This window comes from Pelodiscus sinensis, chromosome 12 (assembly GCF_049634645.1).
Source record: "Pelodiscus sinensis isolate JC-2024 chromosome 12, ASM4963464v1, whole genome shotgun sequence".
In the NCBI taxonomy this organism is placed as follows: domain Eukaryota; kingdom Metazoa; phylum Chordata; order Testudines; family Trionychidae; genus Pelodiscus; species Pelodiscus sinensis.
Genome location: NC_134722.1, coordinates 7,127,737 through 7,150,792, shown reverse-complemented (window position 1 = coordinate 7,150,792; position 23,056 = coordinate 7,127,737). Strand labels below are relative to the sequence as shown.

Sequence of the window (23,056 nt, the reverse complement as noted above, 5' to 3'; positions counted from 1 at the left end):
TCCTGCCTTTTCTCTGTGGGGCTGCAGCACACAAAATCTACTAGCCTGGGTCCCCCTTTGGCCCTGATGTGTAAGGGGAATGCTCCTCCGTGTGGGGGCCAAGTCAATGATAAGGATTTTTTTCTTCTCCCTTGTGTGCTGCCCCAACTGATTTGTCTGTGGGTCTGTGGCCCCGATCCAAAAAAGGATTCTTACCCCTGCCTTAATGTGTCAACTTCTGAGGTTGGAGAAAGGATTTGCAATAAAAAGTGATAGCAAGAATTGTGAAGAGTGCCAGAAAAATACAAAGGAGATCTGGAAACCACGATTTTAGGACCATTCCTTGGTTTTCTTCCTCTTCTAAAACTGTAAAACACTTCAAGAAAGATTTTCACATTTACCCTTCTAAATTAAGTTTTTGTTTCTAAGGTGCTATGGGACCATTAATTGTTTTTTAAGTTTTTTGAATTGTAATGCTTCTTATAAGACAATGGTTTATCTTTCACTATTGTGTATGCAGTTTTGTGGTCTCGCCCCATATCAGGAGATTAGTGTGTCCAGGTGGGTGAGGTATATATTGTACTGCACCCATTTCTGTTTGTGAGAGAGACAATTTTTTGAGCTTGAAGAACTCTGTGTGTACTTGAAAGTTCCTCACTTTCATCAACAGAAATTGGGCCAGGTAAAGATATTACCTATATTTAGATATTTGTCTATCTTTCATTATAATATATTCAAAACTTAAAGCAAAATTAATAGGTACCAGATACCACAGTGAAATGTGCAATGTTATAATTGATAGCAAAATACTCCCTTTTATTAGGGATATTTAGGGCTTGGTCCAAATTCTATTGAAATCAAGGAGAAACTTTCCTTTGACTTTATTGGCAGCTGGGTTGGGCCATTAGCACTAAAGCTCGAGTTGACTATGTTATGTATGACAATAAGAAAAGAAGTCTTGGGAAAGTCAGCCTGTGGAATGTATTATCTGCTATATATTTTAGAGTTTCTCTGTCTGTTTGATTAAGATCTCCTCCTAAACAGTAAGAGCTAGAACCACCACATTCAGTGCACAGATTCCTCTTATAATGTCAAGCAACGTAAGGATTTGATGGTGCCAGGAAAATGAGATGTGCCTGGAATGTGATTGCATCTCATAAAACCAAACAGAAATGAGACACAATCACCAAAGCAAGCACAGTCCTCAAAACTGACATAAGTGAGTGAATGCTGAAAGAGACTGAACCCAGATGAGCCAGAAAAACAAGATGAACCTGCAATAGGATTGCTCCTCAATAAACCTTACAGAAAAGAGATAAAGTGAAGAAATTTGGAGTAGTATTCTGTTTTGGTACAGCTAAATCAATGCTTAATGTTTGAAAACGAGAAGAAAATATTATTGGAAACCAAATTGACTATAGTCCTTTTTGGTTAAAACTTAGTGAATGATAAGTGTTTATAGAGATGAAGAAAAAAATACACTTGATGGAATTCCCTTTTTTTAAAAAAAATCACTAAAAAAATTAAATGGACAAATTTGAACAATCCCTCTTTTTAAAGAAATCTGAAATCAAAGTTAACTTCATAAAAATATCATCGTTTTTTGGAAAAATACAATAATTTCAATAAATGTACATTTTCCTTTTATTTAAAAAAAAAAACAGAGTTAAGGACTCAAACAATGCCTGGCCAATCTGCTCGTCAGGGAATATGGTGAAGGCCAAAATAGAACTAGATGAATTCATGGAGCATGGCAAGACAATTAGGATATGTCTGCACTACCAGGTTATTTCGAAATAAGTTCATTTGAAACAATAACTCTTTCAAACTAAGCATATTCCTCTTCACAAGTGGAAGTTATTATTTCAAAATAACACACCATTATTTCAAAATAACTGGCTTGGTTGTGTGGACACTCGCCTTGTTACTTTGAAATAAGGGGAGTTATTTCAAAATAAATCCCCAGTGTAGATATGCCCTAAAGGAATGCCATGTTATGCTCTGGGTATCACACGCCTCTGATTGCCAGAAGCTGGGAGTGGATGAGTGGGCATGGATCACTCAGTGATTGCCTGTTCTATTCCTTCCCTCTGAAATACCTGACATTAGCCATGGTTGGAAGGCAAGACGCTGAGCTAGATGGACATTTGGTCTGACCCACTATGGCCATTGTTATGTTCTATGTCCTTCCAGTCGCTGGGATTTAGTGCTGATTAATGACGGCAGGGTAGAGTCCTGTGAAGACATTTTGTTAGCTGCGGTGCCTCATTGTCAGAGATTTATCCATTAGCCAAATTCTACTGCATCTGCTGTTCTCAAAACCAGCAGGATTACTGAGCATTGGGGCAGTGGAGTGTTGTTGTAGAATTCTGCCCTATTCCAAATAAGGAGCCTTCATAGAATGTTTGATCCCCCTTGTGAGTTTCAGGATGTGATATTCTTGGCTCTGCTCTCTTTTTTGAAATGTTCTCATTGGTGGGCACCAGTTTAGTCCAGCAGTCTGCAGCTGGGGATCACAAGGTATCTTTTAACTCAGTCTTAATAAGAACAATATAAACGGTTTCATGGCCCAAATTCATGAACAATGGTGATATTCTTCCTGAAATGAAATATACAAAGGGGCATATAGGGCCATACGTTTTAAAGTGGAAATCAGTGGGGAGTTCTTCTTAAAAACTGAGAATACACCGTAGTCTAGAGAGGTTATAGAAATAGCTTGGTCTTTCATTTGATTACATTGTATAACTGGAAAAACACATTCATAAAAAACCCATGACATTTTCTTAAAAATCCAGTAGTGTATGAACAGAACAATGTAAAATCTTTACACTGAAATTCAATTCTCTGTACTATTCAAAATAACATTTTCCCCTCTTAAGTGTAATGGAATATTCAATTACAGTATTTATTATTATGTATATAATTAAAATATTCAAAAAATGACTCAGGGAAGACAGAGTTTCAAAAATCTTAACATTCCTGTATCAAGTGGAATATAGGGTCATGGGAACAATGAAACCTAGGTTTATTTTAAAGGGTGGTGGTGGGAGGAGGCTTATGAATTTGGGTTTTAATCTGCTTGGGTTGGATACCACTCATATACATCCCCAGTCAGAACTGTCTGTTACAGTGCCAACCAGAAAGCAGAACAAATTAGGATGCTCCTTTCTGAACAGTTACAGATGTGTTGCTGGGCAGATACAGATGTGTTCTCTTTTCACTACCGTAGTTGATTGCATAAGTGTTTTCTCTGACAAATCTGTATAAATATAAGTAAAAGAAGTCAGCTCTTTAGGAAAGCTTTTCTGCTTGGACTTCGTCCATTTCTGGAAATCGATTAATATGAACATGTTTGGCTAAATGGATTAGAATAATCCAAATAACCCTAAAGCCTCATTCTCTTTGAGTTGAAATCCACTGACTTCAATAAAAGCAATTAGGGCCCATGGCCAGTGTTCCCTATAAGCTGAGCACTTGGGCAGCCACCCCGGAGAGATTCAGGTAACACCCAGCTGATTAGCAGAGCACCCACAGCCGCCCACACCTGGTAGCATGTGTTTATATGATGGTGCACATCTGCACTTGCTTTGAAGCACATAATACAATTTATTCTGCACATGGGTGGAAAAATTAGAGGGAACATTGCCCATGGCCCGCAATGGGATCCACCCAGGAAAGCACCTAAACAGAATGTCATTGAAGTCAATGCTTCCCCATCCAGACATAACAAATCATCCAGGTGAATCAGATGTTTGAGGATTTGGAGGCCAGTCCTTCATTTCCGATTCATGCAGAACTCCCAATCATATTTTGCTGGCTGATTTTCACAGTAGGGAGTTCAGGACTGGGTCCCTAATGAGCTCTCTTTATGTTAGGGTAATTGTGATACCCTCAAACTGATGAGGCAGAATCTTTGGAAGGACAATTCCTCTATGTGGACTGACGTGTCTGTAATTATCTCCTCCCCTTTTAGAAATCAGATACTATGGGTGCATCTACACTGCAGGGCTTACCTTGAAATAAGCTACGTCAATTGAGCTACGTCCATTGCATATTTTATTTCGAAATAGCTTATTTTGAAATAGGGAGTGTCTACACAGCACTTATTTTGAAATAGAATACTCTTCCTCCGACTTCAGTTTATTCCTCATACAAAAGTAATAGAGATGTAGCCGTGTTAGTCTAGTCTAGCTGAAACAAAAAACTGGACTATGTAGCACATAGGCATGTGCACAGGGTGTGCTGGGTGTGCCCAGGCCCACCCTAATGTCTCGGCCCGGCTGCATGGCGTGGCACCCCTAAGGTGCCCAGGAACGCCCCCGCCCAGCACGGCAGCACGACGCGGTGCTCTTGAGGAGCCTGGGAGCACCCCCGCCCGGCCTGGCAGCACCGCGCCATGCCCCGAGGGCGCCTCGTCCGGCAGCACCACGTGGTGCTCGGCCCTGCAGCACTGCGCAGCACCCCGGGGGCACCCCCGCCCGGCACTGCAGCACCATACGGTGTCCCAGGGGTGCCCCTCCCTGGCCCTGCAACTTGGGCTGGCTCTGACTCCAACCCTGAAAGCTGTAAGGCAGAAGCTGAAGGTAAGGGGAAGAGGGGAGGGGAATAAGAGGAAGTGGTGTGTTACCCACCAGCTCTGTGATTCTTGGGGAACCAGAACATGCTCACCTGTCAACCTTGTGCTCTTGGGGAGCCAGGGAGTGACATTCATGGAAAACCATCCCCCTCCCTCAGGCTTCTGCTAGATTCAAAGACAAAGCAATGAAAAGGCCCGGAAAGATCCACCTAAACTGCTTCAGACAAGGATGATACAATTAAGGAAACACCCCAGCCTTAAAGATGGAACAGAGGGACATCTCATTAGCATACAGAATGGAGAGCAGCTCTTCCAAGGCAGGAACTGCAGTGAACTATGGGACACCGAAAGCAGAGAAGCACTGCCTGATGGGAAATCCCTGCTCCAGATGCTAATGAACCCAGGCCTGCTCACACCCAAATTAGTCATTATCAGACCAGTTCTAGTAACGATCCTATTGACATCTAAAATACTGAAACTGCCTAGTTGCATTGTGAGCTTCTTCAAGGAACATCACCCATAACCAGGGGTGATCAGTCTCTATTGTCTCTCCTCTTTCTCTTTGAACTATCCCTATAAAAACGCCTATCCTTGCCCCCAAGAAAAACTGTTCCCATACCTGGATTTAAACTGCATCATCTCCTGTCTGATCGTGCTGGGGGCTCTGTTCTGCTTGTCTCCTGCCCTCTGGACCCCCGGCTACCATCATCATCTGGAAACCCCAATCAGTGCCGGCTTCATGGAGTGGTGAGGTCTCTCTCTCTCTCTGTCTCTCTCTCCCATCAACTACCTCTCTAAGCATAGCCTCCTGACCCTGCCCTATGTAAACTGTTATATGGTTACCTAACATTTGTAATAAGTTACAATATTAAATCTAAATTGAAACTTTTTGATATCTATTCACTACTCAGAAATAAATAACTTGCATTGTTAAGCTGGTTGCCTCTCTCTCTTTCTTTCTCTTTTGCTCACTCTTCCCTAAGGGGTGTTGTTTTGGCTTCCCCATTCACTCTGCAACAATGCTTCTTGTACCCAAGCTAAAGATCCCTGTAGTGCCCAAAATCCTGTGGGGTTTGCTCATTGTGTGGTTTACCAGTGAATGACTGTGGGGTGAAAGTGGGGATAGGGGGTGCTGAACCTGGGGGCTTATGAGGATGGCAGCTTAAAGTGCTGTTTAATCCAGCCCACTGAGTCCAAAGGCACATGTGGGTGCAGTGTGGCATTGCTGTGAAACCCAGCCAGCTAAGTCCAGGGACATATGAGGGGTCAGCTTGTGAGTGCTGAGTACCCAGTCCTCTCAGACGTGCTCTGTTAGCGTGTGTGAGTGTCTGTGTGGGTTGCTAAGGTGGGAAGAACCCCATCCTGAGGAACCTAGTTCCTGCAGGAGAGCTCCAGTGGGAGGGGGAATTGGCAGCAGGGAGAATTCAGCTCCATATGAGAGCACAAGTAAGCACAAGCAGCACACGGAGGGTATGTCTACCCTACCCCCCTAGTTCGAACTAGGGGGGTAATGTATGCATACCGAACTTGCTAATGAAGCCCGGGATTTGAATTTCCCGGGCTTCATTAGCATAAAGCCGGCGCCGCCATTTTTAAAAGCCGGCTAGTGCGAACCCCGTGCCGCGCGGCTACACGCGGCACGGACTAGATAGTTTGGATTAGGCTTCCTAATCCGAACTATCTGTTCCACGAGGCGTACAGATAGTTCGGATTAGAAGCCTAATCCGAACTATCTAGTCCGTGCCACGTGTAGCCGCGCGGCACGGGGTTCGCACTAGCCGGCTTTTAAAAATGGCGGCGCCGGCTTTATGCTAATGAAGCCCGGGAAATTCAAATCCCGGGCTTCATTAGCAAGTTCGGTATGCATACATTACCCCCCTAGTTCGAACTAGGGGGGTAGTGTAGACATACCCTGATAGAATTGTTAACCTTCCCCCAGTCCCATAAGTGTAACCCTGATAAATGAGCATACCGCAGAGTATTGGGCAAATCTGGTAGCAGTGGGAGAGGAAGGGGCTTGTACGGAGGGGGAGGGGAGAGAGTGAAGAAAGGGGAAGGCACCAAAGGGACAGGGTAGAGGAGACACACATGCAAGGGGGGGAAGTGGAGACAATGAGGCAAAGGGCAAGAGGGGAGGTGTCAGTGGGAGGGGGGACAGGGTGATGCTGGAAGAGAGGGTAAGGGCATTGGGGATTGGAGGGGGAGGTGCTGGGAGAAGGCTTGACAGAAGGGGTAGGCATGAGGAAGGTGTGGTTGGAGCAAGTCATGTGTGAGGGCACAGGGGCATGAGGGGAATGGGGGCAGAGGGTGGTGAGGGGATGGGCATCAGGGAAAAAAGGGCAAAGGGGTAAGGGGCAGTGAGGGAAGGGGGAGGCACCAGGAGGGTGCAGGGGTAAAGGAAGGTGCAGGTGCCAGGGGATTCTGGGGCTGAAGCAGAAGGGAAGACACCTGAGGGGGGGACCAGCACTAGAGGAGAGAGGCGAGGGAGGTGTTAGACGAAAGGATGGGGAGGGGTAGCTCACATGATCAGAGTGGGGCTACTGGAGGAGTGGGCACAGGGGGGAGAGAAGGGCTGGTGGAGGAGGGGTAGGTCTCAGGAAGGCTGAAGGCAGTGAGAAGGGCAGGAGTCAGGACAGCAGAGGAGGGTGAGGGTTTGGGGAGCAGCAGGCATCAGAGGAGCTGATGGAGCAAGGGGAGGAGACATGGCAGCATTGGGGAAAGGTAGATATTTATTAATGGCACATCCAAACAAGCCACATGAATTCGGTACTAGTGCTCAACACAAAATTCTTTCTGCTCATGGGAGGAAACTCTTAGAGGGAACACTTTCTCCCCTCCCCCCGCTTCTCCACCCCCGCATTAATGTCGCACACATTGGATTAATGTAATTGCAGGATAGTTGCATGAGTGGGGGAGTTGGTGGGGGCCAATCTAATCTGTATTGGTAGGAGGATGGTGGGAAAAGTCCTTGGGTTGGGGGTTACATAACACTTTTTACTTTTGGTCATGTGCCCATCTTGCCCGGAGAGCGTTACCTCTAGGAGCGTGGCTAATGGGGGCCAGGGTCATGGTTAACAGGGATCAGAGGTGTGGCTAATGGGGGGGGGGGGGGGAGTCAAAGTGCATTTTAAAAAAATTATTTGGGTGCACACCCTAATGAAAGGTGCTGCACACGCCTATGTGTAGCCCTTTAAAGACTAACAAGATGGTTTATTAAGTGATGAGCTTTCGTGGGCCAGACCCACTTCCTTAGATCATGCCAATTAGATTGGAGGAAGTGGGTCTGACCCACGAAAGGTCATCACCTAATCAACCATCTTGTTAGTCTTTAAAGTACTACATAGTCCTGTTTTTTGTTCCTTGTACAATGAGGGTTACAGGAGTTGGAGTAAGAAGGCCTCCAGCTTGACAGTATTTTAACACTATTTCAAAACAACTGCCCACTGTGTAGATGCGGACTAAGCTATTTCAGAATAGTGCTAGTTATTTCAATATAGTGTTGCAGTGTAGAGACATACCAGCTGCGTCTAGATGGGCAAGTTTTTCCGCAAAAGCATGCGGAAAAACTTGTCAGCTGTCTACACTGTCCGCTTGAATTTCCACAAGAACACTGACGATCTCATGTAAGATTGTCAGTGTTCGTGCAGAAATGCTATGCTGCTCCCGTTCAGGCAAAAACCCGCTTGCACAAATGCTTTTGCGCAAGAGGGCCAGTGTAGACAACACGGTATTGTTTTGCACAAAAAAGCCCCAACTGCGAAAATGGCGATCGGGGCTTTCTTGCGCAAAACCGCGTCTAGATTGGCACGGATGCTTTTCCATAAAAAGTGCTTTTGCGGGAAAAGCATCCGTGCCAATCTAGATGCTCTTTTCCGCAAATGCTTTTAACGGAAAAACTTGTCCGTTAAAAGCATTTGCGGAAAATCATGCCAGTCTAGACATAGCCACCCTGTATATCAGAGAAGAATGGTCCTGTGGACCAGCCCAGCACTTGGGACATCTGTGTCCCAGGCCTACCACAGACTTCCTGTGTGACCTTGGGCAAGTTACTTAGCGCCTCAGTTTTCCGCCTATAAAATGGGGTTGGCAGCTGGGTTGTCCTTACCCACAGGCTGCGTAGCTTAGCTGTGTCGGTCTCCTGAAATAACGTTGCAGCGTAGCGGAAGCAAATACCCCTGGCCGATTTGCCAAGACCAGTGCATCCCCAGATCCCCATTGCCAAGGCCGGGGCTTCTGCCGCCGGGCGGTGCCAGGGGCAGCAGCGGGCGCGCTGGCCACGCGGGGAACCCAGCCAGCGAGCGGAGGGCGCTTGTCCTCTCCCGGCCGCCGTAGTCGCTGCCGCCACGTGGAGCGGCCAGCTGATGGGCCAGCTGATGGACCCCTCTCCCTGCTGCTCCGCGTGGCAGGGGCATGGAGGTGGGGGGGCGGCCGGGCGCCGGTAGGAGCGGCCGGGAGTCCGCGGGGAGGGGCGTTGGGCTCACACTGGGGTGTGTGGAGGGGCGGGGGCGCCCAGGGGGCGTGAGCAGGGGTGAGGTAGCCCCAGGGTGGGGTGTGGGGGGGAGGATAGTCCCAGGGTGGGGTGTGGGGGGGGAGGTAGCCCCAGGGTGGGGTGTGGGGGGGAGGATAGTCCCAGGGTGGGGTGTGGGGGGGGAGGATAGTCCCAGGATGGGGTGTGGGGGGGGAGGTAGCCCCAGGGTGGGGTGTGGGGGGGAGGATAGTCCCAGGGTGCAGTGCCCCAGGATAGGGTGGGAAATGGTCCAGCCGTGGTAGTGGTAGGATATCCTTGGGGGTAGCCCCAGGGTAAGGGAGACTAGACAAGAGGGAGATGTGCGCCCCCATATTGAAAGGGAAGGAGTTGTGCAGGGAGGGGGGGTCTCCATCCCCACACTGAGGGTGGAGGTCAGGCCAGGGGGTGCAGCGCTCCTCAGCACCCTAATGTGGAGCGCACTGTGCTATCCATCTTCCTCCCCCATGGAAATAACTGAAGTAGCTGCGATCTTCCAGGGGTACTTTCACTGTGGCTGTCCAGTGTGTGCTGGACACTCTGTTACAGTGAAACCCTGTTATCTCACTGGCCTGACACTCTGCTTTCTATTCTATTCTAATTCATCAGTACATTGCCTGTTTTCTGCTTCTTACTGCCTTTTGTAAGGTGTCTCCAAATGGGACATCCGGGAGAAGATCTGGGATTATATGGAAGCAAATAACCTGGCAGATTTCCCAAGACCAGTGCATCACCGGATCCCCAATTTCAAGGTATGGGATTGCAGTTTCTCAGAAATGAATAATCTGCCTTTCAGTCATAAGGCAAACTAAACATTCTCTTAGCTGGAAATCCACTTATTTTTAAATGGCATGTTGTATGTATGGAAAATCAGGTACAACTGGGGCATTCTTCTGATGTATCTGAGAAAATGATTGTCAATCATGCATCCCAGCATATGGTATGGTTATTCACTATTGGTTGGCGGGAAAATTTTGAATAATAATTGGCAAATATAATTGGAAAATGTGAGGGTTGTACGGTTCATTTTCCTAAATACTGAATGGGATAATATGGAGTACTTACATAAGGCTTTTTATCAGTAGATTTCAAAATGCTTTACAGAAGTGGTCAGAATCATTACCCCCATTTTACCGATAGGGAAATAGCCAGGGCACCACTGTGCTTCAAAGGTCCTCCAGCAAACCAGTGGTAGGGATAAGAATAGAATTTAGGTCCCCTAAGTCCCGGTCGCTGTGTTTTTTTCCCCCTAGATACTGTCTATAATGTGCTGCTGATTGCGTAGTGATTCAGTCCGAGGTACGTTGATATAACTGGGTTGTGGCGGCCAAGCTGTATTTTCTGCATAGGGACACTGCAGCTGTAATGCTCCTTGGTCACAGGGCAGTGGAGGAGGAGTGTGTGGTCAGAAGTGGCACTTAACGTACTAATAAACATCAGAGCATGTCCAGCACTAGCTCCCAAATGCATAAAGGTGCAGGGCCACAGCTGTTTTATCCACCTGCCTAGTGACTTGTTTGGATGTCCAGTCATTCTCAGGGAGCAATGGCTGTAGCATTGTGGGTGTTCTGAATAGGAGAAAGCTCTTTCCATCCTCTAGAACTCCTGCACGGTGCACATGGCCTCTAGACATTAAGAGCTGGATTACAACAAATTACAGTTCTGCTTGGAGGAATTAGGTGTACTGAGCCCCCAGGCTTCCTAGCATTGGTATCATGGATAGCAGCACAAGGGAGAGAACGGCTGCCACCAAGCCATTGCTTGGTGCTTCGACCTGAATTATCAATGGGATGTTTAATGGGAGCAAGAGTTGCGGGGACCCATCGGGTGCCATGAGACACTTGGATTTTAGTCTGGGTGGTTGTGTGTAGTTGAAACATCACCAACTTAGTATGAAGCTCTCGGTCCAGCAGGTCAGCATTAGAAGTAGGGAAATAAATTGCGTGGCTTGGCAGAAAGTAAGGATGTGAAAGGTTAACCAGTTCCAGTTAACTGCTCCAGCCTCACAGGGGGCCTGCTGCTGGTGGGCTGCTCTCACCTGTAGCAGTCCCTATCCGGAGGTAGGGGCTGTGCTGGTGTCCGGAGCAGCCTTCGTTTGTGGGGAGGCCCACCCAGGGGCTGCTCTGGTGGGGGCTGTGAGCCAGGAGCAAGCCGCAGCCTCTGTCTACCCCCCCCCCCCCCCTGTGGGGGCTGGGAGCCAGCAGCCAACCCCAATGCGAGGCTGGGAGCCCTGCATGCTGGGGCGTGCTCCAGCTGGGTTAGAGTGGTCCCCCACTTGGCTCCCGCTTAGCTAACCAGTTAAATGTTAGGCTAAACTAATGTGTAACCGGTTAACTGATTAACCGGGATTTTACATCCCTAACGGAAGGTGGGAGTTGTCCCCTCAGCTCTGGAGGGTTGTGTCCAGCCTGATGACGTGCTGATGTCTCCTAAAACCAGGGTGCGTCGCAGGCCGCAACAGGGCTCCCCGATTTACAGGCGTTCAAAACTGCCAAGACCATTAAAGTAAACCCTGATGCTCCCCAGAGGACTGCTCGCTTTCTCACGCTGGAAGTAAGTAACAGTGGGCCTCGTTCTTTTCCTTTTTAAACCGTTCTGTCGATGCAGGGCTCTCACCGGGCTTGCCAGGCTGTCCAAGAGCTTGAAGTGTTCCACAGAACAAGTGAGGTCAAAGTGGACCCTGACAAACCTTTAGAAGGAGTCCGGCTAGCGGCATTACAGGTAACAGACGCTCTCCCCGAGAGAGGGTGATGGAACCTCCCGGGCTTCAGTAGATCATTTTGTCAAAGGCATTTGTGCGCCAGTCACATGAGAGCTTTACCAATATGTGGTGTTGCCACTTGTACAAATGGCGAAACTGAGGCACGCAGCAAGGTGGTGGGAGAGGTTGGAATAGAACACAGGAAAGCCAGGCCTCTGTTCTCACCACTAGATCCTCCCTCTCTCTTTCACGACACTTTTCGCAGCGGAATGAAAATATTCTCTGTATAGCAGTCAGTCTTCAGGGTACAGCTGTGGGTTAAAAATGCCTTCAGAAAGCTCCCATGACGTTGTGGCATGTTGTGTTTAAAGCCCTGTATGGATACGAATGTTTACCTGTGGATGTGGATACACGCGGACAGACATCGGGATCTGCAGATCTGTAGGTCTCTACTCCCAAGAGCCACTGTGGCCAACTCAGAGGAATGTCTCCTGTCTGGGGCTGTACAGCCCTGCTGATGGTAAGGCTGGTGGCAATGCAGCTGCACAGCTATGAGGAGTTGCTGCCTCAGGGCGCTGGCTCCCAGGTGAGATAGGCCCACGTGCCTCTCAGTTGCCCACAGTATCTCTTAAGAGTGAAGTGGAGGACACCAATATCTAATGGGTCGACATTTGTATCTGTAAGGAGCTCCAGTTGTGATACAGACTTGCAAAAGCCTAAATAAATAAAATCCAGGTTGAATTGCATCCATAACTCCATAACTTAATGGACCATCTCTTAATGTACCACAATTCACATTAGGGATGTGAATGATTAACCAGTTAAGGCTCATCTTTAATGGTTCCAATTAACTGTTGGGGGGCTGGAGCAGCTCCTCACAGGAGACTGGGCAGGAGACTGCTTCAGCTCCATAGGGCCCGCTGCAGGTAGTGGGGCACTCCAGCCTGGCTAGAATAGCCCCTGTTAGCGTTGAACCAGTTAACCAATTAAACAGGATTTTACATTCCTATTTCACATTGACTGTCTGGGACCAGCACATGATGGAAACTAGATTCTTTCCCTGGCTTCGTTGAGAATGATCTTACAATTTAGATTAATTTTTCCAGTGTCTTGGTCATCTTTGGAATGAATAAATTTCTCTGATGTCATTGTCCTGCGTATGGGAAAGGCTTAATTTCCAAGTATTAAGAATGATTTATGTGTACAAAGATAATTCTGTTTATTTGTCCAGAGGAGCATTGGTCTTTGTGCTCAAACACATGACAATAAAGGATATCCCCCCTGTATATTTAAAGAAAAATAAGTCTGTCCCCTAATTCTGGCTAATTGTTGATGAATTTCTATTATCACAGGCAAGGAAAACTTTGCTGGTTCCAACACCGCGACTGAGAACTGGGCTGTTTAATAAAATTGTCCCACCACCAGGAGCAACTAAAGAGATCTTGAGAATATGTTCAACTTCTCAAGTAGGTATCAGAAAGGGCGGGAGGACTAATTCAGAAGAGAGGAGTGGTGGCCTTATAGGAAAGATACTATACTGGGGCTACAGAGATCTTCTCTATGTAGCTGTGGAAAAATCACTTAATCTTTGCATGTCAGACAGGGAAGGTAACACGTAATTTCTGTGTTGCGTCTTTTATCTTGTAAATTGTTCAGTGGTGGACTAACTCTTGCTAGATAAATGTGTAACTAGAACAATTGGTCCCCAACTTCCAGACATTGCCACAGCACAAATAACAAGAGAAAGGGAGAACCTAAAAGTTGTTGTCAGGGATAGGCATAAGGATCTGATGCAAAACAGAGGTTTTATGCAAAAAGGAAACGTCCACACTGCTTGTTTTTACACAAAAATCCCTTGCGCAAAAAGAAACAGCAGGAAATATGCAAATGAGATTGACTCATGCAAATGAGTCCCTCATTAGCGTATTTTCTGCCAAAAAATCTCGTAGTGTAAACGTAGCCTTGTTGTTTTCACTTTCATACATTCCCTGTTTGGGCCTGTTTGTATGAAATAACACAGAGAAGATAATTCTCACAATAATGCTAGAAGCTGGACCTTTCAGGCCTGCTACCAGATAGTTGATGATCAAAGGATTTCGTCTTTTGCTTTGCCTTCCCAAAATGTGTGGCTAAGCTCGAAATAAACCTCAACATTTTGTGTATTCCTCTAAACCAAAACTGTTTAGAGATGCACATTTATTTTGCTTTTTTGGAGGGGCACGGGTGTTCTTTGTTTAACTAAAACTGAACTGATGCAGAAATATCTATTCTCAATGGCTTTATTCACCAGGATCATTGCAATAATGCTTCAGAGGCTGTATTTACGCACTTAAAAACCTCAGAGTCTGATGCTTAATGTTTCTTTCTTCTCTTGCACAGTTGAACATCTGTGCTTTGAAAACCTAGATGGGAGAGTATTTAATGTTTTTCACTTGTTGCTTAATCAGGTTAATAAAATGGTTAGGGTGGTTCATACTTTTGGGGGTGAGATAAACAAGGGGCAGATCTTTTACCCTTTGGGCTCTAAAGAAATGAACAAAATGCATCCATATTAACTAGTTTCAGTCACTCAGTCGATGTGCAGAAAAGTCAATTCTGAGTGAATTATTTTTTATTAATTGTAAAGTGGTACTTTGCTGCCCCCTACTGTACAAATGTCATATTTCATAGGTGAGTGAGTGTGCCGCAGAAATCAGTATTATTTTGTCTGTTTCTAGTATTTAAAACAAAAGTATAGCATTTTTGAGTGACTTGGCCAACCATAGCTAGAGGTGAGGAAAGGAATGCAATTTGGCTTTGTCTACATTGCCAGTTATTGTGACAGAAAATATGCTAAAAATATCCCGGAGAGGCATAAAGATCTTGAACAAAAGGGGTAGAAATGTAGCTGTGTCAGTCTGGTGCAACAAAAAGGGCTATACTGCTTCTTTTTGCGCAAAAACCCCTTGCACAAAAAGAATCGGCAGAAAATATGCTAAGGATGTCGTGACTCATGCTAATGAGTTCCTCATTAACATATTTTCTGCCGCAAAAACTGGCAGTGTAGACATAGCCTTTGAAGACATCAAGCCAAACACAGATTGCTACATGAGCTTAACTTATGTTAAGGATTCTATTAAGACTGTTAATTTATTAAAATTGCTAAGAGTTGGAAGTTCTGCCATCTATCATTAAAAGATATGTTTCTCTTGACCTGCTGCCCAATCTCATATCTGGCCTATGACCTTTCTGACATGTCAGTAGTATTTTTCAGGCAGCCTTGTACTAGTGAATAAAGTCATAATGTGTATCGTGCAGCTTGCATGTACAAAACATAATACAGTCCCCACCACACTTCTGGGAGATGGGCAAGTAAATATTATTCTCTCCATTTTGAAGATGAAGAAACTCAGTCACAAAGAGCTCATCTTCTCTGGCCTTATTTTACAATAGGCTATAAGCATTTGTTTTTTCTTGTGGGTGTCAACCTAACATAAAGAACAAAGGTTTGCCACCTGGATCAAATATGTGATGAGTATCCACCTGATCTTTTACAAATAGGAGAATTACCTTTGAGTTAATCCTGAAGTAAAAATATTTAGCAAAGACCAAACTAAAGAAGTGAAACCCCATGTTTTGAGTGCCTCCCATTTTTGGATGTCCAAGTTGAGACCTCTGATTTTCAGAGTTGTGGAGTGAATCTGTCTTAAACAGATGCTGTAGAGAGAAGAGGGGATAAAAAGCTGTTAATGACTATGGGCTGCAACGCGTACTTACATTTCCTACGCTCTGAACTAGAAGGGTTTACTCTTGGTATCTCAGCTTGAGACCTTTGCATCAGAGACTATGCAGACATCAAAATATGACAAGGAATGAAAGTTCAGGCGAAAGTGCAGGTCATACTAGAACGTTCATTAAGGGATAACGTATGTAGAAAGGGACTGTCTTGTGGCTAATGTATAAGACAGGCAGCCAGGTGTTCCAGATTCTATCTGTGGCTCTGCTACAGACGGAGCTTTTTTTATAACCTTGGGAAAATAGTTTAGAGTTTGTCTACACATGAAAATTAATCCAGAGTAAGGTAGCATGTGAATTAAAAGTGAATTAACTATTCCTGATGAACTCTGGCTTAGTCTATACTTAAAAATTAGATTGCCCTGGCTTTGTTGTTCAGGGCTGGGAATGGTTTCACTGCTGAGAGCTGTCATTAGGTGGACCTTATCCCCGATGCCAGAAGAATTGGTCCATTGACCTGACTTCTGATGGATTAACTACCTTGACAGAAAAGCCTCTTTTGCCAACACAGGAAGCGTCCATGCTATGGTGCTACAGTATAGCTGCAGCACTGTAGTTGTGCTGCTGTAGCATGAACATGCCCTATCTATGTGGACACGCTTATGCTGCTCAGATGGCCCCAGGGCCAACCATACCAACCACTGCTCAAGTGATCCTCAGCAGCAGTCCCTGGACAGCTGGACGAAGCAGCTGCAGTCTGTGGCCTCAGTCACTGTTTCCCAGGTAGCCAGCCGGAGCAGCTGGAGCCCCTTGGCAACTGGCCCTGGGTGCCCCATTCCCCCAACAGTGCCCTGCCCCTCTCCCCCCAAGATTTAGTCACAGGTATTTTTAGTAACAGTCACAGACAAGTCACAGGCTGCGAATTTTGTTTTGTTTCTTGCCCATGACCTGTCCATAGTGATTGCTAAAAGTGCCCCTGACTAAATCGTAGCCTTAATCACAAATAACTCCCCATGTAGACATGCCTGTAATGCTCTTCAGCTGTCCCATTTGTAAGCTGACATTCACACCTCCCTGTTTCACAGAAGGATTGCGAGGGATAATGTGTTAACAACTTTTAAAGCACTTTGCAATCCTGCTGGGGCTGGGGTGGGCAATACTCCAAGATTTTAGTAAATGATCAAGGGCTGCACTTTCCTAAGGAGGAGATGTGGGTCCTGGGACAGAGGTTGGGTGCAGAAGGGAGCTCAGGGTAGGGAATTGGGGTGCAGGAGAGGGTGTGGGGTTTGAGTGAAGGAGAGGTTGTGATCCTGGGCAGGAGTTTGGGGTGCAGGGTCTGGGAGAGGACATGGGTGCAGGAGAGGATTGCTGTAGGAGGGAGTGTAAAGTCTGGGAAAGAGTTGTGAGGTGGGGCAGGAGTGTGTGTGTGCAGAGGTTTGGGTGGTAACCTGGGGCAGGCGGCTGGGGAGTAGCAGGGGATGGGCAGTGCCAGAGTCAGGTTCTGGCCAGAAGGCGCTTACCTAATCAGCTCCTAGGCAGCAGCCCAGTGGGACCCTGAGGCAGGCTTCCTGCCTGCCACAGTCTCAGGCTGCTCAAAACAGCTGGCTGCTCCCTGTGGCTTTCTACTCTGACTCAGGAGGATGGCTTTGCACACTGTCCCCAGCCTCCAGAAGAATCTCTCAGCTCCTGTTGGCTGGAAACTGACCAATGGGAGCTGAGAGATTTTGCTGAGAGGTGGGGGCAGCGCATAAAGCCTCCCCCTAGACCCAGAGGAGAGACCCACAAAGAGCAGCCGGCTACTTAAAGCATCCTGAGCTGCTCTGTGCCGGAGGGTCCTGGTGGGATGGCCCACAGGCCAGATCTGATGGCTTGACACACTGGAACTGGCCCACAGGCCATATCTTGCCCATCCCTGAGCTATGCATTACCGTTCAGTGCTATTTGCCAAGTTTTCCAAAGTAGTAGCCTGAAGTTAGGCTTCAAACACAAATTTAGGCAGCTACATAAGTAATGTGGTTTTCAAAAGTGCTGAACAGCCACAACTTCTACTAAAGTATGCCAAAATCACCAACCTTTTAGTAGAAAATGTATTGCAGAATTCATACCCTCTGGCTCCTTAGGGTATGTCTACATTACACCGTTATTTCAAAATATCTAATTTCAAAATAGTTAATTTGAAATAGCTTATTTCGAAATGACGCGTTTATACACAAAATGCATTTTGAAATAGTGTTTTTCTGTTTCGAAATAGCGCATCCACACTGAGTGGACATTGAATCTCATTTAAGGCTGGTTGGAACCAGTTCCGGCAGGGCATCAGGTCAGAAGTTACCTCGTGGCCAGGGCAGCCAGCAGGGCACCATGGGAAGGGCTGGAGGCCCCCTATTTCGAAATAAGCATCTATACAGCACTTATTTCGAAATAGTAATTTCGAAATTGGCACTATGCCTCATGGAATCAAGTTTACCAATTTCGAAATAAGCCCTCCACTATTTCGAATTAATTTCGAAATAACAGAATGGCTGTGTAGACGCTAGGAAAGTTATTTCGAAATAACTTTGCTATGTAGACATACCCTTAGGCTACGTCTAGACTGGCCCCTATTCCAAAATAGCCATGCTAATTTTGAACTTGGGAATAGGGAAATCCGCGGGGGATTTAAATATCCCCCGCGGGATTTAAATAAACATGTCCGCCGCTTTTTTTCCGGCTTGGGGAAAAGCCGGAAAAAAGCGTCTAGACTGGCGCGATCCTCCGGAATAAAGCCCTTTTCCGGAGGATCTCTTATTCCTACTCTCATGTTACTTTCAGGTAGGAATAAGAGATCCTCCGGAAAAGGGCTTTATTCCGGAGGATCGCTCCAGTCTAGACGCTTTTTTCCGGCTTTTCCCCAAGCCGGAAAAAAAGCGGCGGACATGTTTATTTAAATCCCGCGGGGGATATTTAAATCCCCTGCGGATTTCCCTATTCCCAAGTTCAAAATTAGCATGGCTATTTCGGAATAGGGGCCAGTCTAGACGTAGCCTTAGAGAATAACTTTCCAGACTTCTAATATTTGGCTGGATATGGGAACAGACATTTCAGAGCTTGGTTATTTACTTGGCTTGAGCAAAAGAGACTTGATTCTTTTTTATTGTGATGTCTTACTGCATGCAGCCTTTAAATCATGTTTTTCTTCTTAGGGGGTAAAGGATTACAGTGTGCCTATAGGTCTGGATGCAAAAGTCCAAGTGGACCTGGTTGTTGTAGGATCGGTGGCTGTTTCTGAAAAAGGTAGGGGGCAAAGGCTGTTAGGCATATTAGAGTTTAGGAGGGTTTGCGTGGATAGGAAGATACCAATTTCTCTGTCTTCTATTTAAAAATAATCCATGTTCATGTAAGGAGATAGAAGTAGTCTTATTCCAGCTTCTAAAGGCTTGTGTCTATATTACAAAGATGCTACAGGTGGAACCTTTCTGGTCTGGGACTCTGGTCTGGCAACATCCATGATCCGGCAGAACCACGGATCTTGTTGGACCAGAGAACCCTGGACCAGAGAGCCTGAGTGGCTCTTGACTGGGAGTCAGGCAAGGGGCCACAAGAAGAGCCAAACCAGCAGCTGCTGCAGGCCAGGAATGCATCCTAGCCAGCCCTACAGCCCCTGGGCTGGGAGCACAGGCCTGGCTAGCAGCCGCTGGGGGCCAAAAGCAGGATGACAGCCAGGAAGACAGTGCTTCTGGTAGAACCCAGACCTCCCCTTGTCCGGCAAACTCCTTTGTCCAGGACCTGGCAGGTCCCGAGAGTGCTGGGCCAGGGAGGTCCAACCTGTACCACTGCTGACTCCCTCTGCTGGGAGTCTCATGTTACAATACAGTGGCTGGTGTGTATGCACGGTGCAGATGCACTGTCAGCAGGGTTTTTCCGGGATGTGCTGTTTTCAGTTGAACAGTCATGAGCGTGAATCTGCCCCATCTGTACAGATGGTGCCTCCAGGATTAAGCAGGGGCCTGTTAGGCGGAGGGGCAGCATAAAGGACTTCCATAGCACCTACCCAGCCTCCGCTTATTTTGAGGGAATGAATTTGAGGTGGCAGCTGCTTTACAGTCATCGGCAAAGAGACAGTCCTCTCTTTCAGAACTCTGAACTTTCTTCTTTGTGCTTGGGTTAATTCCTGAACCCAGCCGGGGGCAGACAGGTTCTTAGCATATCTCTCGGTGCTTGGTTCACATCCGAGGCCTCTGTTGCCTTTTTACCAGCATTCTGTGTCACTCGTACCATCTCTTGCGCTCTGCTGCCCTCAAGTGTTAACTCGCTTGCTGCTTCTTTGTTCATTTTAGGTTGGAGAATTGGGAAAGGGGAAGGCTTTGCCGATATGGAATATGCAATGATGGTGTCAATGGGAGCAGTCCAAGAGGCCACACCGGTGGTTACTGTTGTGCATGACTGTCAGGTGAGCCAAAGGACCCACTCCAAAGGCACGTCTGCCACCCTTCCATACCTTGCAGGAGAAGAGTGGTTTAAGCAGCCGGGATTAGAACTGGCTGGAATTTTTGGACGAATTATGTGCCCCAAAATGCAGTTCCAGGATGAGCAATGTTAAGTGCAAAGTCAGGTCAAATGTGGCTGAATTTAAAAAATAAACCAGTGGGAGGAGGGTTCATTTCAATCTCTAATATAGGGGTATGTCTAGACTACAGAATTTAAAAAAAAAATGCCCTTTTTTCGAAAAAACTTCACCTGCGTCCACCCTACAGTCGCATTCTTTCAAAAGTAAATTGAAAGAACGCGGCGCTTCTTTCAAAATTGGTAAACTTCTTTTTACAAGGAAGAACGCCTTTTTTGAAAGAGCTCTTTTGAAAACCGGCATGTGTGCACAGGGAGGAGGCAGCTTTTTTTCAGGAAAAAAAAAAAGGCCTGCTAGAAGTGGTTCTGGGTGCCCTTTTTGTGAGAAAGCATCCTAGCCATCTGAACGCTCTCTTTCGAAAAAGCAGATAGCTTTTTCAATCCTCTTTTGTAGTCTGGAAATATCTCTTTCAAAAAAGCTTCTTTCGAAAGAAGCTTATAACCTAGATGTACCCTAGGAGACATGTCAACTTTTCATTTCAAACCAACATTTCAATTCAGAAATCTAGCTAGACGCCGTTAGAAAATAAAAAGCACCAAAAAAATGGTTTGAATGAAACAATATTTTTTTCCATTTCTTCTGTTATTGAGGAAAATCCAAAAAAAAAAAATTCATCTTTGGTCAACTCCAAATGTATTTTTCAGTTTGGGCACTGAACTGAAAAAATGAAGCAATCGCCCAGTTCTAGTTGTAACTGTTAAGTAGAGTGTCTAGATTTGGGGTTGTTTCAGAGTAAGAACATAAGAACGGCCATACTGAGTGAGACCAAAGGTCCATCCAGCCCACTATCCTGTCTGCCAACAGTGGCCAATGTCAGGTGCCCAGAGAGAATGAACAGAACAGGGAATTATCAAGTGATCCCTTCCCTGTCACCCATTCCCAGCTTCTGACAAACAGAGGCTAGAAACGCCATTCCTGCCCATCCTGGCGAATAGACATTGATGGATCTATCCTCCACTAATTTATCTAACTGTTTTTTGAATGTTAATATAGTCTCAGCCTTCACAACATCCTCTGGCAAGGAGTTCCACAGGTTGATTGTGCATTTTCTAAAGAAATACTTCCTTTGCCGTGTTTTAAACCTGCTACCTATTCTTTTCGTTTGGTGACCCCTAGTTCTTATGTCATAGGAATTTTGTCATCTTAAAGGAAAGATTTTTGGTATCTGGGAAGCTGTGTGGAGTGATACTTTCCATGCAAAGTCACAGTTCTGGTGCGCTTGCGCAATTTATTTATCAAAGTTCTCTTCCCTCTGGTTATAGGTGGTTGACATAGCAGAAGACCTGCTTGATGACCATGATTTAACAGTGGATTACATCCTTACCCCAACGAGGACTATTAAAACAGGCTGTAAACGACCAAAACCACAAGGAATAATGTGGCATAAGGTAGGTTACCTCTGCTAAATATGACTGAGGGTATGTCTACACTACCCCCCTAGTTCGAACTAGGGGGGGTAATGTAGTCATACGGAGCTGCAAATGAAGCCCGGGATTTGAATTTCCCGGGCTTCATTTGCATAAAGCCGGCCGGCGCCATTTTTAAATGCTGGCTAGGTCGGACCCCGTGCCGTGCAGCTACACGCGGCACGGACTAGCTAGTTCGGATTAGGCTTCCTATCCGAACTAGCTGTATGCCTCGTGGAAGCCTAATCCGAACTAGCTAGTCCGTGCCGTGTGTAGCCGCGCGGCATGGGGTCCGACCTCGCCGGCATTTAAAAATGGCTCCAGCTGGCTTTATGCAAATGAAGCCCGGGAAATTCAAATCCCGGGCTTCATTTGCAACTCTGTATGACTACATTACCCCCCCTAGTTCGAACTAGGGGGGTAGTGTAGACATACCCTTATTGATGTAAAATCCTTACTTCTGAAGCTAATGATGTACCTTTTCCTTCTATATATCATTACTCCTTCTGGAACGTGTATCTTCTGAGCTATAAGAGCTCCATCTCTAACTAGCAAACACTATGGCTACGTCTACACTGCAGGCTTTTTGCGCAAGAACAGCTGCCTACACTTGCGGAGCATCTACACTGCACACACGTTCTTGCACAAGTAAATTGACAGTACAGCGTCAGAACAGAGGGTTTCTTGCGGAAGAGTTATTCCTCTCCCCTCGAGGAATAAGCCCTCTTTCACAAGAAGGCAGTGTGGATGGGCAACAGGGATTTCTTGCGCAAGAAACCCCTATGGCTAAAATGGGCATGAGAGCTTTCTTGCGCAAGAGAGTGTCCACACTGCCATGGACGCTCTTTCGCAAAAGCACATCTCTTGTGCAAAAGCACATGGCAGTGTGGACACGCTCTTGCGCAAGAACTTTTGCGCAAGAACTCTTGTGCGAAACAGTTCTTGCGCAAGAAGCCTGCAGTGAACATCCCTTGCAGCTTCCTAGTGATGGTGATGTTGAAATTAAAAAAAAAAAAAGGGGGAGGGGGGAACCAAGTGGGATCATGTTGCCATCTGTTGCATAAGAAACACTAGGAATGTGAGGGAAGTGTTTGGAAAATGCTAACAGGCAAACCCATGTTGCTTTCAAGTTGTCTGTGTGGTTGTTGTAAATGATAGTGGCAAAAACAAGACATGCGTTTGAAGGTGACGTGGCCTATCCTATGGATGTCAAGTTCGGCCACACAAGGACAACTTCTCAGCTGGTTTAAAATTGTCATAGCTCTGATGAAGTCAGTAAAGCTGCGACAACTGACAGCAGTTGAGAACCTGCCCCACAGAGTGTATCTTGCCTCTGCTTGTTGAAGCGGATTCTGTTCCTTTTCATGAGACAGTAGAACAGGGAGAGCTTAATGCTGCAAATCCAGAGTGGAATGTCTGCCAGTCCATCCTGGCAGGAAAAGTGAGGTTACTTTTTTGATTAGTGGTAGGGATGTTGGGTTTTGCATTGCTGCTAGTGGTTAGGTGTGGGATTTATTTTAAAATATATATTATTTTTTGGTTGAGCTTATTGAATAGTACAGAAAGGGATTTC

The 23,056-nt window shown here is 46.2% G+C and overlaps 1 protein-coding gene across 5 annotated transcripts in view; it reads left to right on the top strand.

Annotated features, from left to right (window-relative positions):
• Positions 1-8,840: 8,840 nt before the first annotated feature.
• MTHFSD (methenyltetrahydrofolate synthetase domain containing) overlaps positions 8,841-23,056 on the top strand; it is a 29,513-nt gene continuing 15,297 nt past the window's right edge. Inside the window, exons 1-7 of one of the 5 annotated variants that reach the window (XM_075939961.1) lie at positions 8,841-8,993; positions 9,708-9,811; positions 11,499-11,612; positions 13,113-13,226; positions 18,657-18,747; positions 19,791-19,903; positions 21,340-21,465. In XM_075939961.1, the coding sequence (XP_075796076.1) occupies positions 8,966-8,993; positions 9,708-9,811; positions 11,499-11,612; positions 13,113-13,226; positions 18,657-18,747; positions 19,791-19,903; positions 21,340-21,465 (690 nt within the window). In that variant the 5' untranslated portion in view covers positions 8,841-8,965. Of the gene's footprint in view, positions 8,994-9,668; positions 9,812-11,498; positions 11,613-11,666; positions 11,781-13,112; positions 13,227-18,656; positions 18,748-19,790; positions 19,904-21,339; positions 21,466-23,056 lie in introns of all 5 variants that reach the window. The other 4 variants (XM_075939960.1, XM_075939962.1, XM_075939959.1 and 1 more) reach the window with 4 other exon arrangements.